The sequence below is a fragment of the Seriola lalandi genome, unplaced genomic scaffold (genome assembly GCF_002814215.2).
Source record: "Seriola lalandi dorsalis isolate HSWRI2012SDOR001 ecotype SW California unplaced genomic scaffold, Sedor1 jcf7180002054482, whole genome shotgun sequence".
In the NCBI taxonomy this organism is placed as follows: Eukaryota; Metazoa; Chordata; class Actinopteri; order Carangiformes; family Carangidae; genus Seriola; species Seriola lalandi.
The window spans coordinates 708,216-727,612 of record NW_019525035.1 but is presented as its reverse complement, the minus strand read 5'-3'; the positions used below and the strand labels follow the sequence as shown (position 1 = coordinate 727,612).

General features: G+C 37.1%; 7 protein-coding genes across 7 annotated transcripts; 2 read left to right on the top strand and 5 right to left on the bottom strand.

Moving 5' to 3' along the window:
* Positions 1-444: 444 nt before the first annotated feature.
* On the top strand, positions 445-1,395 carry LOC111659575 (olfactory receptor 6N2-like). The gene has a single exon (XM_023412563.2). It carries the CDS (start codon positions 448-450, stop codon positions 1,393-1,395), a length of 948 nt encoding a protein of 315 aa, XP_023268331.1. The 5' UTR covers positions 445-447.
* Positions 1,396-4,686: 3,291 nt separating this feature from the next.
* On the bottom strand, positions 4,687-5,614 carry LOC111659573 (olfactory receptor 6N2-like). Its single transcript, XM_087175672.1, is given in 2 exon segments — positions 4,687-4,926; positions 4,928-5,614. Coding segments are annotated over 2 exon segments (927 nt in total).
* A 1,791-nt stretch (positions 5,615-7,405) lies between these two features.
* LOC111659572 (olfactory receptor 11A1-like) lies at positions 7,406-8,338 on the bottom strand. The gene has a single exon (XM_023412562.2). It carries the CDS (start codon positions 8,330-8,332, stop codon positions 7,406-7,408), a length of 927 nt encoding a protein of 308 aa, XP_023268330.1. The 5' UTR covers positions 8,333-8,338.
* A 1,438-nt stretch (positions 8,339-9,776) lies between these two features.
* On the bottom strand, positions 9,777-10,697 carry LOC111659531 (olfactory receptor 6N2-like). Its single transcript, XM_023412511.1, has one exon. It carries the CDS (start codon positions 10,695-10,697, stop codon positions 9,777-9,779), a length of 921 nt encoding a protein of 306 aa, XP_023268279.1.
* A 1,364-nt stretch (positions 10,698-12,061) lies between these two features.
* LOC111659571 (olfactory receptor 11A1-like) lies at positions 12,062-13,003 on the bottom strand. The gene has a single exon (XM_023412561.1). The coding sequence runs from the start codon at positions 13,001-13,003 to the stop codon at positions 12,062-12,064; it is 942 nt and encodes a 313-aa protein (XP_023268329.1).
* Positions 13,004-15,108: 2,105 nt separating this feature from the next.
* LOC111659570 (olfactory receptor 6N2-like) lies at positions 15,109-16,041 on the bottom strand. The gene has a single exon (XM_023412560.2). The coding sequence runs from the start codon at positions 16,033-16,035 to the stop codon at positions 15,109-15,111; it is 927 nt and encodes a 308-aa protein (XP_023268328.1). The 5' UTR covers positions 16,036-16,041.
* Positions 16,042-17,731: 1,690 nt separating this feature from the next.
* On the top strand, positions 17,732-18,658 carry LOC111659526 (olfactory receptor 11A1-like). The gene has a single exon (XM_023412509.1). The coding sequence runs from the start codon at positions 17,732-17,734 to the stop codon at positions 18,656-18,658; it is 927 nt and encodes a 308-aa protein (XP_023268277.1).
* Positions 18,659-19,397: the final 739 nt, after the last annotated feature.

Genomic DNA, 19,397 nt, shown 5'->3' with positions numbered 1-19,397 from the left:
AATTAAAGCACCTCAATCTCTCAACTTGTGTCACAGCTTAGGATCTGAATACTTTTGTAAATAAGAGAGTAAATAAGAGTTTTTCATTTTTTGAATATAAATACATTTCTAAAATCATGTTTTCACTTTGTCATAATGGGTTGTTGAGTGAAGACTGATGGGAAAAACAGAAAACTGTAACGGGGGCACCACCCAGCAAAGAGGTCTACAGTAACAAAACCTTTGGGTTCAGGACTCCTGAGTTTGCTAGAGTTGTTTACATGTTCGTGGAGAGTTTAATGAGATCCATGGAGGGTGAAGCAGTCTGATAAAAACAATCCGCTGAGTCAAACACTCCACGTCCTGTAACATTGGTGAATAAGACCATCTAGTACAGGTAATAAGTTACCGTGAACCTCAAAGTCAGACTTAGGTTAATGATCAACATTTTGACTTTGGATTAACCTGATGGATGATGATTTAAATGTGACGTATATAACTCTTGGTGGATATTTAGAAGTGCAGAAATACAGATATCTGTATTTTATGATCATGTTTACAGTTTATATTCTAATAATCTGCTGTAATTCCACCATCGTGTGTCTTATCGTGATTCACAGAAACCTCCATGAGCCTATGTACATCTTTATTGCAGCTTTGTTGATCAACTCTGTCCTTTACAGCACTAATATCTACCCAAAGCTTCTGATTGACTTTCTGTCTGAAAAACAGATGATTTCGTTTCAAGCCTGTCTGTTTCAGACTTATATATATTATACTCTGGCCGCTTCAGAGTTCTTACTGCTGTCAGCCATGTCCTACGACAGGTATGTGTCTATATGTAAACCTCTGCAATATCCAACTATCATGAGAAAAACAACCATCAAAGTCTTTCTGGTTTCAGCTTGGCTCGTGCCTGCTTGTGAGCTCGTAGTGTCGGCTGTATTAAATGCCAATATAAAACTCTGTCGCTTTATTTTGGATGGACTTTTTTGTAATAATGCAATGTTCAATCTTCAGTGTGTTCGCTCAGCAGCACTGTCCATATATGGCGTGTTCATGTTGCTAAATATTGGACTTTTCCCCATGCTCTTCGTCCTCTTCACATACACCAGGATACTTATAATCTCCTACAGAAGCTGCAGAGAAGTCAGGAAAAAAGCTGCACAGACCTGTTTACCTCACCTGCTGGTTTTAATCAGCTTTTCCTTTTTTATTACTTATGATGTCGTTATAGTGAAACTTGAATCTAATTTTCCAAAACTTGCCCATTCAATAATGACTTTACAAATGATCATTTACCATCCTCTGTTTAATCCATTCATATACGGACTGAAAATGAAAGAAATTTCTAAACACCTCAAGAGGCTGTTAAATCACACCATTAAATCTGCACTGTTAACTAAAGTAATGTAGTTTCATTTGTAATGATAATGCGGAGATGTGGTTTTTTTGGCAGCCATCTAATGGACTGATACAGAGTATGTTTGCATTTTGGACTGTGTTCATTCATATTAGTTAGATTATGATTCAGCACTGTGTGATTTAATCTAATAAAATGATTTCAGAGCTCCACACCACTGTTTCTAATGGTACACGTCTTTCCTGATGAACTCTCAGAGTCATTCATAATTTTGCATAATCGCAGCTTGTAATTTTAATTTTTGATGAATGTATTTACTGTAGATTAACAGGCTACATCTGTAGCTTGATGTTCACAAAGGCCAACAGAAGGAAATCAATTAAAGGGAGAGTCCACCAATTTTAGACATTAAGGTGCCATGTCATGGTTTGTCTTTCTCAGCCTGTGAAAACAGTTGAACAATATCAATTTGTCAAGTGTGAGAAAAGAAACCCTGATGATCGCACAGTGATGCCATCAGGGTTTTCTCAGACTGGTTTTACAGAAGACAAATTCACAACAGAAAGTCTGTGATACAAACTTGTGTTGTGTAGTTAGAAAGACATTTTAAAAGGCGAACACAGAGTCGCTGGAATTTTTGTTGGAAACATGGAAGTAGCATGATAACTCAAGGCTAAATTTAGCCTTGGTGGATTTGGGGTTTTGGTGTGCCACCTTAAATGAATCAAGTGAAACAAAATACCAATTCAGTCAGATTACAGTCTAGAATGAATCGCTCATAAATTTCTTTAATAGCATTATGGGAAATGTAGTATACAGGGTTTTTGGAGCTTGACTCATAGGTATTAAAAGTCAGGTTATCTCAGTCATTTTTAAATCTCTTGAGTTCAACTGTATCACTGTATCTCTATCTTGCTGCTTATGTTTTTTTTGTTTGTTCGTTTTGATCAGTCAGGGCCAGCAGAGTGAACTTGTGAACACAACATTGTCATATCATCACCTTTTCAGTTGATAAGGTGGAGTTGTTAGGAGACTATTGATTATTTCCACATTCAACAGTTGCAGAGCAACCCCCTATATCTATGAGGGGTGGGTGGCATCTACCTGTGTGTGGTCAGGGGCCCACTGTCTCACAGGCCTTGTTCAGGCCTGGGATTAACATGTGTCTCCAGTGGTCCAATCACAAGTGGACAACTTTAAGTACAGGTGTGAATGTACCCAACACACATTGAGGAAGCATTTGAGATCCGATCACTCAGACCACAGTTGGAGTTGGTCTGGGACACATATTGCCACATTGTTTTGGGAATGTAAACAGAAATGTGTCCGAGGCACATTGAAGGTCAGCCTACTCAACCGACGTCCTCTGCCACAGTCTAATTTTGTCATAGTCAGACCGCAACAAATTTAGTATTTTGCAAACGGAAATGATGTGTAGTTGCATATAGAGCGGGAAAGTGAGATCCAAGGTGGTCACTCGAGACTGTAAACTGTAAATACAGATGGACGTAGCCTCTGTGACGTCATCCATAGGTTTCTGTACAGTGGTTTTGAAGCTCGCTGTTGCCATCTTGCCAGTACCTGACTCCACTCCAACTGCCCTCAATTCTCCATAACTTTAGTCCTTCATAAAATGTGAACAGGTGAGTTATATAAACAGGTTTCATGAAGGAGGAAATTAGCTCTAGAGACCAAAACAGTTTTTGTACCAGGCTGTAAACATGTTTATTTCTGCTGTAAAGTTGGACATTTGAATATGGGAGTCTATGGGGACTGACTCACTGTTGGAGCCAGACTCTAGTGGTCACAAGAGGAACTGCAGGTTTTGTTATTCTTTTCTCTTTTTTTCTCTCTCATCAGATCAGAGAATCTTTTTCCTCATGGTCTATGGATCCTTTAAATGCAGTTTGACGAACTCCAGCTGACTGTTATATGCCTTTTACTCAAGGCCTGAATTAGAGGGACTGCTGGGTCACCCTCCTTGTCCAAGGCCCCTCTTCCCTAGTTACTCAGTTTGGTCAGACAGCCAACTCTAGAAAGAGTCCTGTTAGTTCCAAACTTTTTCCATTTCACAATTATTGAGGCCACTGTGCTGCTAGGAACGCTCAAAGCTTTAAATATGGTTTTACAGCCTTGACCCAATCTATGCCTCTACCAAGCAGCAACCTCTGAGGCTGAAAAATGAAGCCAACTTGGAAGTGCTAAAAACTGCAGTTCCTCTAATGGCCACTTGAGGCTGTCTCCAAAAGTGAGTCAGTCCCCATAGACTCCTATGTTAAAATGTCCATCTTTACAGCAGAAATAAACATGTTTACAGCCTGGTACAAAAACTGTTTTAGTCTTGATAGCTAATTTCCTCATTCATGACACCTGTTCATATAACTCACCTGTTTACATTTTATTGAGGCTTAAAGTTATACATAATTGAGGGTGTGCTGCTTTGAGTGACAGGTGGGTTAGCGTATGTTGCCACAAAGTCTCGGTTCCAAACACGCTAGATTTCTTTGCCCATTTTTGGATTAGCCAGAAGTTAGGCAAAGTCAAACAATGCCAAGATAACAATGGCGGAGCAGCTTGTGGAGGTTTACAGAGAGCTCCTTGGACTTCATGACTTGGTGTTTGTCTGGACATTATATACACAGTTGCCTTTAAACTATGTCAAATCAATTACGTTTCCTATAAAGGGACTAAAATCAAGTCCGAGACACATGTCAATAATAATTAAACAGGAAGCACCTGAACACAGCTTAGAGCAAAAGCAAAGGGTATGAATACTTTTGTAAATAAGAAAAGATTTCAGTTTTTCAGTTCAGATTTTTAATAAAATTGCCAAAACTTCTAAAAACATTGTCATTATGGGTTGTTGAATGTAGATTCGAATTAAATCTATAACACAATGTGACATTTTTATTTTTTATTCAGATTTCCACGTTTTGGGGGCATCACCACCATGTACATGAATTAGGCAATGGTGGATAAGAATATTTTGAGATTATTTTTATCATTATTATTAATTGTCACCAGTGCAACAGGTGCAAGTGTGTGTGTATGAGGGTATGAGGGTATGAGGGTATGCACATTTCAGCCTAGAATTTGACGCATGTATCACAGTGAAAATAATTATTATTTGACAGCAACTACAATACAGGTTATAAATATAATATATAAATAAACCATACTACTGTTTATTTATTTATGTATTTTACATTAAAATGAAAAACAGTTTTGTCTTTGCATAAAACTACAGTTTCACCTACAGTACATATATCACTAAATCAGAAATGTGGACATACTCTTGCTTTCTAAGCTGTTTTTCACTTTACGAACATTATAAACTTTAACAATCAGATTATTTTGCCTGGACAGAACAACCTCTTGAGGTGTTTATAAATTTCTTTCATTTTCAGTCCATATATGATCGGATTAAAGAGAGGATGGTACAGAATCATTTGTAACGTCATTATGAAACGTACAGTTTTAGGAAAATCAGTTTCCATTCGCAGTAGAAGGACATCATATGCACTCGAACAGGAAAAGTTGATTAAAACCAGCAGGTGAGGTAAACAGGTCTGTGCAGCTTTTTTTCCTCACTTCCCTACAGCTCCGATAAGATATTATAAATATCCTGATGTATGTGAAGAGAATGAAGAGCACAGGAAATATTACAATATTTGCAAAAACAACCAAGCCATATATATTTAGCACAATTGAAGCCACACAGTGAAGTTTGTAAAATGTGCTGTTACAAATGATTCCTTTCAAAGTAAAGTTACAGAGTGTTTTATCAGCATTCAGAACAGTCGGTACTGCAACCTGACAAGCAGGTACAAGCCAAGCTAAAACCAGGAACATCCTCACAGTGGTTTTTCTCATGATAGTTGGATATTGCAGAGGTTTACATATAGACACATACCTGTCATAGGCCATGGCTGCCAAGAGTAAGAACTCTGAACCGCCTAAAGAATAAAACATGAAATACTGAAAGAGACAAGCTGAATAAGATATGATCTGGTTTTCAGATAGAAAGTCAATGAAGAGCTTTGGGTAGATAACAGTGCTGAAGAGAACAGCGTTGATTAACAAAGCTGCAATGAAAATGTACATAGGCTCATGGAGGTTTTGGTGAATCCAGATCAGGTACACGATCGTAGAATTACTGCAGATTATTAAAATATATGCTGTAAATATGATCACAAAATAAAGATATCTGTATTTAGTCATTTCCACATACCCATCAATAATTATGTAAGTTGCATTTAGTTTATTTTCCATTGAGGATATCTAAAGAAAATGCTAACATACTTCACACTATATGTTGTAGTGGATCGTCTCATGTATTCAGCTACCTGACCTTGAAGTGGACTGTGTTCTTTGAAATATTCTTGCAAATACAGATATGTAGAATTCAAACCAAAGTGTTCGGCCCTGGTGATGTTTTTATCAGCCTGCTTCACCCTCCGTGGATCTCATTAAACTTTCCATCAATAACTTCCGTCACGTGAACAACATCAAACTCTAGAGGCCTGGACCAGCGGCGGCCTGTGGCACCGAGGGCGCCACTGCATTGGGGGGCGTCTGGAGAAGGAAATGCATCAACCCGCATGTGATCACCTCTGCGGGGATGTGCGCACTATCTGGAACAATTCATGTGTACATATTGACGCAAGCTGCAGTCCATGTGGGAGTTGCCATTACTCTCTGACACTGTAGCGGGCGCTGCTGACTAAACGCAGGGAAAAGGTTTAGAGGCCAAACATTTTAACATGCAACCACTGAACAGCACACATGCCGCTCTGCCATGATTGTGTTTGCAGAGCCCGCCGCGGCGCTCACAAATCACTTGGTGCCCGTGAGGTCATAGTTCATCATCAGAACCTCCCACCGCACACAAACACACCAACATCCACAAAATCATATTTACACAATCTCATTTACTGGCGACAGAACTGCCCACAAAACAAAATATTAAAATAGTTCTAATGTTCTAATCCAAAGATTTTTTTTACAACATTGAAACTCTGAACATTTTGCACATTAAAAAAACAGCTCAGATTATTATAATAGTTTCTCTGCACATAATGTGATAATGTCTGTACATTCAGTTTAAACCTCGCCCCCTCTCGCCGCTGGAGTAATTAAGACGGGAGCAAATGTGGAAGACAGGTATTATAAATTCATTTAAAGAGCAATAAAGTTCAAGTAAGGAGGAGGTTGATTTTTTCATTTTTTAACTGTGTGTCTATTATTGTTACCATGACGACGAGGGTCTGGTACACCTGTGGTAGGTACGCTCCTATGGGTCGTATCTGGGAGAAGGGACAAATGACCTATATTGTTGTTTAGACTGCAGGACTTGTTGGGCTTATCTGTTCTATGATCTATTTATACTTTTTAATCTTCATCTCCATTTTTGATCTCCAGTTGCTGCCACCTGCGTCTTGTTGTCATCACATTACAGCTGAGTAAATATATTAAAATATGTGATGTGCAGCCTATTTTACGGTAAACTTCCACCACTATCACACATTGAGGAAATTTAAATAAGGTTAAAAATATGGACTACACAAAGTAAAAATACAGTATCAGCCCACAGTCCACATAGGAAGGCATTAATATTTGGAGCTCCAGTGGATCAACTTGAGAGATGATGATGATGATATGCGTTCAGAATTTGTTTCCACTGAAAACAAGTTGTTAAAAATAAAAACAGCTATTCTATGTTTAAAAAAACAAAACATCAATTGTTATTTCTAAGCCTTTAGTGATCATCAAATACTTTGCTGTTTATGGTTGACGGCCTTAACCACAACAGATCGCCGTGATTCTGCTTCTTTTCTTTTTTAAACTCACGACCAAAGTAAAGTGCTTCATCTGATTTAGGAAAAAAAAGACTACTATGCAATTCATAGTACACACTACATTTAATTATTCAATTTCATTTATTTAATTATTATTTATGAAAATGACATCAGACATTATTTACTAGTATTATTAGTTTTTACCAGAGAAATAAAAACTCACATTAAACACTCTTTATGAATTGAGTAAATCAGTACAAATACATTAGTTCACTTTGGCGTGACACAACAGCTGTTTGAGGTGTTTGGATATTTCTTTCATCTTTAGTCCGTATATGATTGGATTACACAGAGGATTATACATTATTATTTGCAAGGTCATTATCAGACGTAAAGCTTTTGGAAAATCTGATTCCAGTCTAACTATGATGATATCATACGTAAGCAAACAAGAATAGTTGATTAAAACCAGCAGGTGAGGTAAACAGGTCTGTGCAGCTTTTTTTCTGACTTCTCCACAACTTCTGTAGGAGATTATAAGGATCTTTGTGTAGGTAAAAAGAATGAAGAGCATGGGGAAAAGTGCAACATTAAGCAGAACAACTAAACCATATACAGATAGCACTCTCGAACTCACACAGTAAAGATGGTTGACCAAAATGTTACAAAAAACACCTTTCAAAACTAAGTGACAGAGTTTTGTGTTACTGTGTCGTACGACTGGCACTGCGACCTGACAAGCAGGAAGAATCCAGGCTGAGACCAGGAAGATCCTCACAGTGGTTTTTCTCATGATAGTTGGATATCGCAGAGGTTTACATATAGACACATACCTGTCATAGGCCATGGCCGACAACAGTAAGAACTCTGAACCGCCTAAAGAATAAAACATGAAAACCTGAAAGAGACAAGCTGAATAAGATATGATCTGTTTTTCAGATAGAAAGTCAATCAGAAGCTTTGGGTAGATAACAGTGCTCAAAAGAACAGAGTTCAGTAACAAAGCTGCAATGAAAATGTACATAGGCTCATGGAGGTTTTGGTGAATCCAGATGAGACACACGATCATACAATTACTGCAGATTATTAGAATATAAACTGTAAACATGATCACAAAATAAAGATATCTGTATTTCTGCACTTCTACATGCCCATCAAGAGTTATATATGTTATATTTATTTCTGCATCCATGAAAATTCACAAAAAATTAGACATGAATGAATACGACAGACAGAATGTGTAACAAGCATTGTTCAGATTGTCTTTTGATTGTCTTAATCTTTTACAGATACCTGACCTTAAACTGAATTTGGTGTGCGCTCACCTTTGGAGTTCACGTCTGACCAACTCTTTAAGTGAGACTTCTCCACCCTCTTTGGATCTCTTTAACTCCTCCATCATGAGCTGATATCATGTGAACAACTCCATCAGACTCTGGAGGCCTGAACCCGTAGGTGTTAGACTTTGTTTACATGGGTGTTGCTCTCTTTACATTTTTCTGTGCATCTGGAAACAACAATGTTACCACAGTGCGTGGAGCAGTGGTTCTCAAAGTGGGGTCCGGGGAACCCCAGGGATCCTTGAGGTGGTTCCTGGGGGTCCCCAGCAAAAAGGGGAAACTTCAAACCTGAAGTGACCTCGCTAAGCTCAGGTCCCGCTTGGCCTCTAGTAACAGTTTGGTCGGAGGGAGAGGCCCTTTTTGTTTTCTCTTGTTTGTGGTTTAAAGATATGTCATTTATGTACGTCTAGTTTTCTTTGCCAGGGATGTTTAGGACTAATTAATTAAATTATTTTTTGTTGTTTTGGGCATTGCTCCGCTCTGACGTTAATAAACTTCTACTCTGAACTCTGGCTCATACTGTGCAACTGGCTTTTCTTTGGAGTGGGAAGAGTCACACAGCATGTTATGTCTAGGTTTCCCTCAGACCAGCTACATAACAATCAGAGTACACTGACAAAACTTCAGGTCGATCAATTATAAAGACTTATATAATTCAAGGGAACTTTTTTTTTTTTTTAATCATACTTATCATACTTGTAAAGTCCAGTTCTGATTACCGTCATCACGTCACCTCAGTCTAGTGTTCATTTTCATGCCGTACACTGAAGAGTTTCAATACTTTCTCTCTACTGTCAGATTTGTGTGGACCAGAGAACACAATATTAAATGCACTGAGACTTTCAGTGGTGGCAGCATCAAAATCACTGCTACTAAAAATATTTAATTAGTTTGATTTGCATTTACAGTATAAACAAAACAAGAGACACATCTGCTTCAGTTTAAATATCAACCGTCACATTAACACGCTTTTTAAACAACATTGAAAGTGTTCATCTTCACTCTATGATCATTATGAGCTTCATCAATACAACCAGAGATAATGGTACTCATGAATGTAACAAGGTTGTATTTAGGTATGGTTAACTAAATGGAAATTGAAAAAACTATTAATTGTGATTACCTGTTATATAGCCTATCGGGTATATTTCAATAAAAAGTGACTTTTGTGTAACTTCCATCACATTGTTGAGGTTCCCGATGATCATTAATGTGTTAAAACAAATTGTTAAAAATACTTTCCAGGGAACAAAAAAATCACACTATTCTTTGTTGAAGGAATGACCGTACAACACATCATTTTACACGACAGAACAACCTCTTGAGGTGTTTAGAGATTTCTTTCATTTTCAGTCCATATATGATCGGATTAAAGAGAGGATGGTACAGAACCACCTGTAGAGTCATGATTAAACGTGCAGTTTTTGGAATATCAGATTCCAGTCTCAGTATAATGATGTCATAAGTACACAACAATGAAAAATTGACTAAAACCAGCAGGTGAGGTAAACAGGTCTGTGCAGCTTTTGTCCTGACTTCTCTGCTGCTTCGATAGGAGATTATAAGTATCTTTATGTACGTGAAAACTATATAGAACATTGGAAAAAATACAATATTAAGCAAAATAATCACACCATACATAGATAGGCCTCTTGAACTCACACAGTGAAGTTTGTGAACTGAATTGTTACAAAAAATTCCTTCCAAAGTAAAGTGACAGACTTTCCTCTTAGAACTCAATATAGCTGATCCTGCCACCTGAGAAGCAGGTACGAGCCAAGCCAGAACCAAGAAAACACAGATAGTAGTTTTTGTCATGATGGTCGGATATCGCAGAGGTTTACATATACACACATACCTGTCATAGGCCATGGCTGACAACAGTAAGAACTCTGAACCCCCTAAACTGTAAAAAATAAAATATTGAAAGTGACACACTGGATGTGATATGATCTGTTTTTCAGATAAAAAGTCAATCAGAAGCTTCGGGTAGATAACAGTGCTGTAAAGAACTGAGTTCACTAACAAAGCCGCAATGAAAATGTACATAGGCTCATGGAGGCTTTGGTGAATCACGATGAGGCATACAATGAAGGAATTACAGAAAATTATTAGAATATATATTGTAAAGATAATTACAAAATAAAAATATCTGTATTTTTCAACGTCTACATAACCATTTAGAGTTATATACGTTACATTTCTGTCATCATCCATTGGGATTGTCAAACATTAACAATGTTTTAAACAGGCAGATTATATAATAAACATACCTAAAGATGTCTGAGTTTGAAGATAGAGTTGAATTTACATTTGAATGGCTCATACATTCACAGTTACTTGAGTTCTTAATGCACTCAGTATGTGTTCGTCTGTGTAGCTCAAAAAGAGCACGGTTCGAGTTTGTGAAATGTTTTTATCACGGCTTCACCCTCCATGGATCTCATTAAACTCTTCACCTAAAGAGACAACATGTAATCAACTTTGTCAAACTCTTGAGACGTGTTTTCACCTGTTTTACTGGGACATGTATCCCCCAAATGTCACCTGTGTCAACAATAATGGTACCGCACTCTATGTTTTTACCCCCCCTCCTTTCTCAAAGAGAGCACCTTGTGGTCTGTGAGTAGATTTGCAGTGGCGACAATTGTCCCAAGAATGAATTTCCTTGCTCAAGTTCCACAGAAAGATATTTGAATGTTCCTTTCCCCTACATTAGTTTATCCACAAAAGATCCTATGGCAAACTGATTAAAGGAGTCTGCTTTCTCTCTATTGACTATAATTATGGATGTGGTGTCAATCTTGAATATTGTGCTCGAAAAAAATTGCTGCGTGGCTGCAAAATAATATATTTTTTCTGCTCAAGTTGCAGTAGGTCCAGATTGTGTGTCTCTGAAGTTGCAGTGGTAAGTGTTTATTGTTAGAACTATATTGAACATATTTTATCAACCTGCCCACATCATGATGTCTTTAAGGTGTAAAATGTTTGCTTTATGGCTATATTAATAAAGTTGTCATAAAGTGAACAGGGTGTATTTAAAAATCAACAAGAGGCACTTGGATTGCTTTATGCGTTTATATAATCGCGATATTCTTACAGTAGTAGTTTGTCATCAAGAATATTGACCTAAACTATAATCAGATAATCTACCATATATTAAGAACTAAGTTTCTACTGTTTACTGTTTGTATTTTATCATGTTCAAAGGAAAAACTGTTTCCTATTAAAGGAAACCAATTAAACACAGTGGTGGGACATATAAACAGAATTTTGAGACAATAACAATAATGAAATAAAAAGCAAGTAAAATGACAAGAGTAAAAACTAATGTTAAATTTATGATTTGAAAGAGGATACTGTGGCCTTAGAGGAGGTCCTCTGGCAGATGAGAGCAGATGCTCTAGGCCGTGACAGAAAAGTCACCCTCACATTTACCTGATTGGGACTCTCTTGAAAAGTTATCAGTACAATTTAAAACAAACTCTTAAACAAACAGAGTAAAGAGGCTGAAACAGGTCTAACGTGATCTCATCTTTTAGTGGTGGTTATTGTCGTCATAATTATTACAGATGAAAGTATCAGTCTTGATAACATACAATCTTTTTATCTTGACAGAACAACCTCTTGAGGTGTTTAGAGATTTCTCTCATTTTAAGTCCATATATGATCGGATTAAAAAGAGGATTATACAAAACTAATTGTAAAGTCATTATCAGACGTACAGTTTTTGGAAAATCAGATTCCAGTCTAACTGTTATGACATCATACGAAATCAAAAAAAAATAGTTGATCAGAACCAGCAGGTGAGGTAAACAGGTCTGTGCTGCTTTATTTCGGACTTCTCCACAACTCTGATAACATACGATAAGTATTCTGGTGTATGTAAAAACTATGAAGAGCAAAGGAAAACAACCAAGATTTAGAAAAATGAACACACCATATGTAGATATCGCTTTTGAACTCACACAAAAAAGTTTGTAAATTGAGTTATTACAATAAATGACTTTCAAAGTAAAGTCACAGAGCTTTTGATTGGCGCTCATTGCTGCTATTCCCACAAGCTGACAAGGAGGGAAAAGCCAGGCTAAAGCCAGGAAGACTTTTATGGTCGTTTTTCTCATGATAGTTGGATATTGCAGAGGTTTACATATAGACACATACCTGTCATAAGACATGGCTGCTAACAGTAAAAATTCTGAACCGATTAAAGTATAAAACAGAAAATACTGAAGAAGACAGGCTTCATAAGATATGATCTGTTTTTCAGATAAAAAATCAATCAAAAGCTTTGGGTAGATATTAGTGCTGAGAACAACAGAGTTGATTAACAAAGCTGCAATGAAAATGTACATAGGCTCATGGAGGTTTTGGTGAATCCAGATCAGGTACACAATAGCAGAATTACTGCAAATTATTAGAATATATACTATAAAAACAACCATAAAATAAAGGTATCTATATTTGTGAACTTCCACATGCCCACCAAGAGTTATATATGTTATATTTAAATCCTCATCCATTAAAAAAACTTAAATATGAAATCTTGATTATTGAAAAACGCAGATAATTTAACAGGAATATATGAATAAAAACTGAAAAATAAAAGGTCTTACTTTGAAAATAACAATAACATGTCTCTGTATTGGTTTCTCTTATCCACAGTAATCTGACCTTGAAATTCACTTAGTATATGCTCATGTTTACACCTCAGGAATCAGAAACTGTTGGAGCCTGTGAAATGGTTTTATCAGACAGATTCATCCTCCATGGATCTCATTAAACTTTCCACTAAGAGTGACTAACATGTAAACAACTTTATCAAACTCTGGAGGCCTGAATCCACAAGCGCTGTTAGATCTGTTTTGAACAGTGTCCATTAAATGACATCATGCTGATCGATCCATTCTTATTTTCACTTAGCTTCATACTCATACTGTATCACTTGGTACCATTTCATTTAGGATAAGAGCAAAGATTGTTTCTTTAGAAAGATGTATCACTCTGTAAAAGGCCAATAAGACTACCCAAAGCAGAATACATCCCATATGACAACTATTTCCAGTTTCATTTGAGATAGAAGTGATGTTTGTTCCCTGGGACAGATGTTGCACTTTCTTTAATGTGCTTTAATGTCGCTTTCACCTGTTGTTGTGGAACCTGGTGAAACCCAATAAGGGAGTGACCATGGGTGTCTACGTCATCTTTTCCAAAGGTCTCAGTTTTCGCCTGACAACCCAAAATGGGGTCAGCAGCGTTTCCCAAAGTTTCAGTTTTCAATGCGTGAAAACTCTTGAGTCGAGTCGACGGGAGGCGAACACGTAGGAAACGAGATGCGTTTTAAAACAAAAACGTAGTAGTGTGGACGTAGACGTAGGTTATGTTTCTTTATTTTCTTCACTGTATCATTTCCCGTTTTATTTTGTGTTACTCAAATTTTCTCGTTTCAGATCCTTCACTTCCTGCCCTTCTGTATCTCCCGCCCTGTGGTGTTTCAGTTGTTTCATTGTCCTTCCCTCCTCAGTATTTTTAGTTTCTGTCCTCCCACTCCAGCATTAGTTCTTTGTGTTTAGTTTTTCCTGATTTAATGATATGAGCAGGTTTTCCAGATGATCGACTCAAAACAAATTGGACACTACTACACTTACTACTCCTACCACATGGATTTATGTACAATACAAATGTGGTGAGCCATCCATCTGTTAATGGAGGCTTTGAGTTGAGATTCTTGGTACTGAGGTCAAGAATATAGTCCCGTACTTAAGGTTAGTTTTGTCTCAACAAAGAGGAAATGTTATGAACGTTCCTCTCCTCTATGTCATTCTGTCCTGAAAAACATTATTTAATAAATGGATGAAAAACATCAGCTTTGTGGTATCCGAGCTCTTACAGAGCTCTTATTATGGTTTATTATTGTAGATGTTATGCATTGAACGTTGCAAAGTCAAGAGTTTATTTTGAGAACTTTATTGAAAACATGTTACCACTGCCACACCATCATGGCTTTAACATTTAAAATGTTCACTTTATTCCCATATTGATATTGGTCATAAAGTGAACAACTGATCGGGGTAATTCAAATATTAAAAGCAGAGATTGAGATTTAACGAGGCAGTTGAAATTATTACACAAATAAACTAATAATATACAGGAGCCCTGGTTCCAGAAAAGTCTCAGTCCCTCTGGTCTTTAGCCTCCATTCTTGGACTCCACAATTCAGTAACAAGGCAGTTATCAGGCGACGCAGTGTTTGAAATATTTTCAATATGATTCTAAAATCAAAACTCTTATAGAAACAGACCAATATAAAGAGGCTGAAACAGGTGTAACATGATCTCATCTCACAGTTGTAGTCATCATAAACTTCATCAATTCACACAGGAATAACATGTATATTATTAATATGGTTCTGTATTTGTTCATCTAAAGCCAGATTAAACATTCAGAATTAACCTTGTGAGTCACAGGGCAGAAATGTTAGATATTGTTGTAATGGTAGAAAATGGTTAATCTCTTTATTACATCTTAGGTATATAAAATAAAATCCTAAGATTAAAAACTTTCCAAGGAACAGATCAGAGAAATTAGCTGTGCATTATTACAGAAGAAATGATCAGCCTTGGTAACATTAGTTCATTTTGTGTAGACATAACAACTGCTTCAGGTGTTTTGATATTTCTTTCATCTTTAGTCCGTAAATGATCGGATTAAATAGAGGGTGATACAAAACCAGTTGTAAAGTTATTATTAATCGAGCAATTTTCGGAATATCAGATTCCAGTCTAACTATAATTACATCATACGAACACAGAAAGGTAAAGTTCATTAAAACCAGCAGGTGAGGTAAACAGGTCTCTGCAGCTTTTTTCCTGACTTCTTTGCAACTGCGATATGTTAAAATAAATATTTTTGCATATGTAAAAAGTATGAAGAGCATGGGAAAAAGTGCAACATTTAGCAAAATGAACACGCCATATATAGATAGTGCTCTTGAACTCACACAGTGAAGATTGTAAATTGAATTATTGCAAAAAATGACTTTCAAAGTAAAGTCACAGAGCTTTTGATTAGCGCTCATCGTTGCTGATGCCACAAGCTGACAAGCAGGGAAAAGCCAAGCTAAAGCCACTAAGACTTCAATAGTTGTTTTTGTCATGATAGTTGGATATTGCAGAGGTTTACATATAGACACATACCTGTCATAGGACATGGCTGCTAACAGTAAAAACTCTGAACCACCTAAAGCATAAAACAGAAAATACTGAAGAAGACAAGCTTCATAAGATATGATCTGTTTTTCAGATAAAAAGTCAATCAAAAGCTTTGGGTATATATTAGTGCTGTAAAGAATAGAATTGATTAACAAAGCTGCAATGAAAATGTACATAGGCTCATGGAGGTTTTGGTGAATCCAGATCAGGTATACGATTGTAGAATTACTGCAGATTATTAGAATATATGCTGTAAAAATGATAATAAAATAAAGGTATCTGTATTTGTGAACTTCTACATGCCCACCAAGAGTTACATATGTTACATTTAATTCTTCATCCATTAAAAAAGTTACATATGAAATCTTGATAATTGAAATAGGCAGATAATTTAACAGGAATATATGAATGAAAGTTGAAAAGTAAAACGTCTTACTTTGAAGATTACAATAACATGTCTCTGTATTGGTTTCTCTTATCCACAGTAATCTGACCTTGAAATTCACTTAGTATATGCTCATGTTTACACCTCAGGAATCAGAAACTGTTGGAGCCTGTGAAATGGTTTTATCGGACAGATTCATCCTCCATGGATCTCATTAAACTTTCCACTAAGAGTGACTAACATGTAAACAACTTTATCAAACTCTGGAGGCCTGAATCCACAGGCGCTGTTAGATCTGTTTTACATTGGTTTGTGACACTGCTCAGATTAATCTCCAGTGAGATCTGGTTTTCATGGATAATGTCATATGTGATTTGGCAGTTGAAGAAGTCAATGATGCATGTCCTTTACTTCATGCTGTTTTTGAAAAACCTCTGGATGTCAGCCACAAGATGCCCTCCATGTCTCTGGCTTTCAAGGCCTGGACTTGGGTAAGGATGGTTTGGGCATCTAATCAGCATGCCTTGTGGATACCTCCATTCGAAATCTATCTATCTATCTATCTATCTATCTATCTATCTATCTATCTACTAGGAAACCTCAGTGTAAGTATTAAGTACTACATCTATTTAATTAGTGCAAGGAGATTGTATAAGGAAGTGCCTTGTTAGGGCTTTAGGAAAGGAGTTGCTCTCAGAAGAGATGAGTCTTCAGGATATTCTTGAAGATGGAGTGGGACGCCCCCTGCTCTAAAAGGATTTGGTAGCTTGTTCCACCATTGGGGAACCTCAACACAACAGAAAAGCTCCAGGCCTCTAGGGGGAGCTCTAAGTGGAACGCCTTGAGCTTCAACCATGAGAGGCAGGACCTACAACCGGACCTTTGACCTTTGACCAAACGAGAGAATGAGGGAGGAAATAAGAAGCCATATAAAAAGGTGATAAAAGGGTTAGAGTTAGGCTAACCCTAAAAGGGCCTTACATTTAGCCGTGTTCCACTAAGAGCTCCCCTAGAGGCCTGGAGCTCTTCCACTGTGTTCTGTAAAGGTTACTTATAAAATTTATGGATTTGTAAAAATGACCAGCTTTTATCTAACTTGAGGAAAAATCATATTACACCATGGAGTTGTTGTGCACATGTATAGATCATTTAATATGGTCCTTCAAGTGGCCCTAGTTACTATATCTGGAGTAGTGTAAAACAGCCTCAGGGAAGCAGCAGTTGGTACAAAGAATAATAGCCTATTTCCATGGTGATGAAATTTAACGTTGTATAGAGTAATGCTGTATAATGAGGCACAAGTCCAAGTTAAAGAGGTCAAACAGTGCTGAAACTTCAGGCCTCCAGGGTTTGAAGAAGTTCTTAACATATTAGAATCTATTTTAGTGGAGAGTTTAATGAGATCCATGGAGGCTGAAGCAATATTATAAAAACTTTCTACAGACTTTAACAGTTCACCTCCTGAATTTCGGAGATGAACATTCACCAAGTGCATTTTAAGATCAGGTATCTGTGAATAAACAAGACACTGCAGTCCAGGTTGGATGTTTGTAATATGGTGAAAGTGAGAGCTCTTTTTAATTTACATTCATATATGCTGGTTATTTAATCGGTCTGTTTTCTTACTTGAAATTTATTATTATTAGACAAGATTAATGGATGATGAACTTAATGTAACATATATAACATTTGGTGGGCATGTGGAGGTGCAAAAATACAGATATCTTTATTTTTTGATCATTTTTACAGCATATATTCTAATAATCTGCTTTAATTTCACCATCGTGTGTCTTATTTGGATTCACGAAAACCTTCATGAGCCTATGTACATTTTCATTGCAGCTTTGCTCCTGAACTCGGTTGTTTTCAGCACTGCGGTCTACCCAAAGTTGTTGATTGACTTTTTGTCTGAAAAACAGATCACATCATTTTCAACTTGTCTCCTACAGTTTTTTCTATGTTACTCCTTAAGTGGTGCAGAGTTCTTACTGTTGTCAGCCATGGCTTATGACAGGTATGTGTCTATATGTAAACCTCTGCAATATCCAACTATCATGAGAAAAACCACTGTGAGTATTTTTCTCGGTTTAGCTTGGCTTGTACCTTTTTGTCAGACTGCTGTTCCAGTTATACTAACAGCTGATTTGAAACGCTGTAGCTTAATTTTAAATGGAATTCTTTGCAACAATTCAATGTTCAGTCTCTACTGTGTGATTTCAAGAGTACAATCTATATTTGGTATTGTTACACTGATAATCGCTGCACTTTTCCCTCTGCTGTTCATACTCTTCACATACACCAGGATACTTATAATCTCCTATACAAGCTGCAGAGAAGTCAGGAAAAAAGCTGCAGAGACCTGTTTACCTCACCTGCTGGTTTTAATCAGTTTCTCCTGTTTGTGTGCATATGATGTCATTATAGTTCGACTGGGGTCTGAATTTACAAAAACTGCACGTTTAATCATGACTTTACAAGTGATTCTGTATCATCCTCTCTTCAATCCAATTATATACGGACTAAAAATGAAAGAAATCTCTAAACACCTGAAGAGGTTGTTCAGTCAAACCAAAGTGATGTGATGTATTAAAAGTGGTGTAACAGTAATAGTGGTGTTGGTAATGCTGATGTACAGTCATTTCCTGCATACCTCGGAAGGTATTTAGTGCAAGCACTTTGTGACCATGCTGTAAAGATGTTTGGTACTATTCGTCATGGAAACAAGTCAATTGAATCTTCAGTTTGAACAATGTAATAACAAATCAATGTAATGCAGTTATTCAAAAACATGCTTTTGTTATAATGTCATATGCAGCTTTGTTAGGACAGTCTAACTGGGCTGAACTGGGTTCAAGACTGTTGCTATGGGTGGGCATACAAAGCCCATTGACAACATTTATATGATACTGGGGTGTTCACTTTATGTTCCGTTGTAACCTGAGTGTCAGCAGAGCACTTCTGATTGTGTTTGAACTTCTGGTGGTTGTGTAATAGTAGTTAATTACACTACTTTCTAATGTTAGTTAGCAGTGGCGATTGCTCTAAGACTGCAAGGGAAGCTCAGCTTCCCCTAAAATGTCAACAAAATAAGAGGTCAAATATGTGCTGTTGTATGTACATGTCATTGACTAAATATGCGCTAGAACACGTTCATCTTTTGTTCAGAATCAGCTACTTCTCACAGGTAACCGACACGACTTCTTCTCATTCATCCCCGCAGCGCCACAGAGCTTTACACAGTGTAGACGCCGAGCGTCTACTGACTTCAATGGGGAAGCAGAGAGTGGGTTGTTCCACTGCAGCCAAACTAGACGGTCATTG

Coding starts and splice junctions, on each gene's coding strand:
- LOC111659575 (XM_023412563.2), top strand. CDS start 448: ATGGATGATGATTTAAATGTGACGTATATAACTCTTGGTGGATATTTA.
- LOC111659572 (XM_023412562.2), bottom strand. CDS start 8,332: ATGGATGCAGAAATAAATATAACATATATAACTCTTGATGGGCATGTA.
- LOC111659531 (XM_023412511.1), bottom strand. CDS start 10,697: ATGGATGATGACAGAAATGTAACGTATATAACTCTAAATGGTTATGTA.
- LOC111659571 (XM_023412561.1), bottom strand. CDS start 13,003: ATGGATGAGGATTTAAATATAACATATATAACTCTTGGTGGGCATGTG.
- LOC111659570 (XM_023412560.2), bottom strand. CDS start 16,035: ATGGATGAAGAATTAAATGTAACATATGTAACTCTTGGTGGGCATGTA.
- LOC111659526 (XM_023412509.1), top strand. CDS start 17,732: ATGGATGATGAACTTAATGTAACATATATAACATTTGGTGGGCATGTG.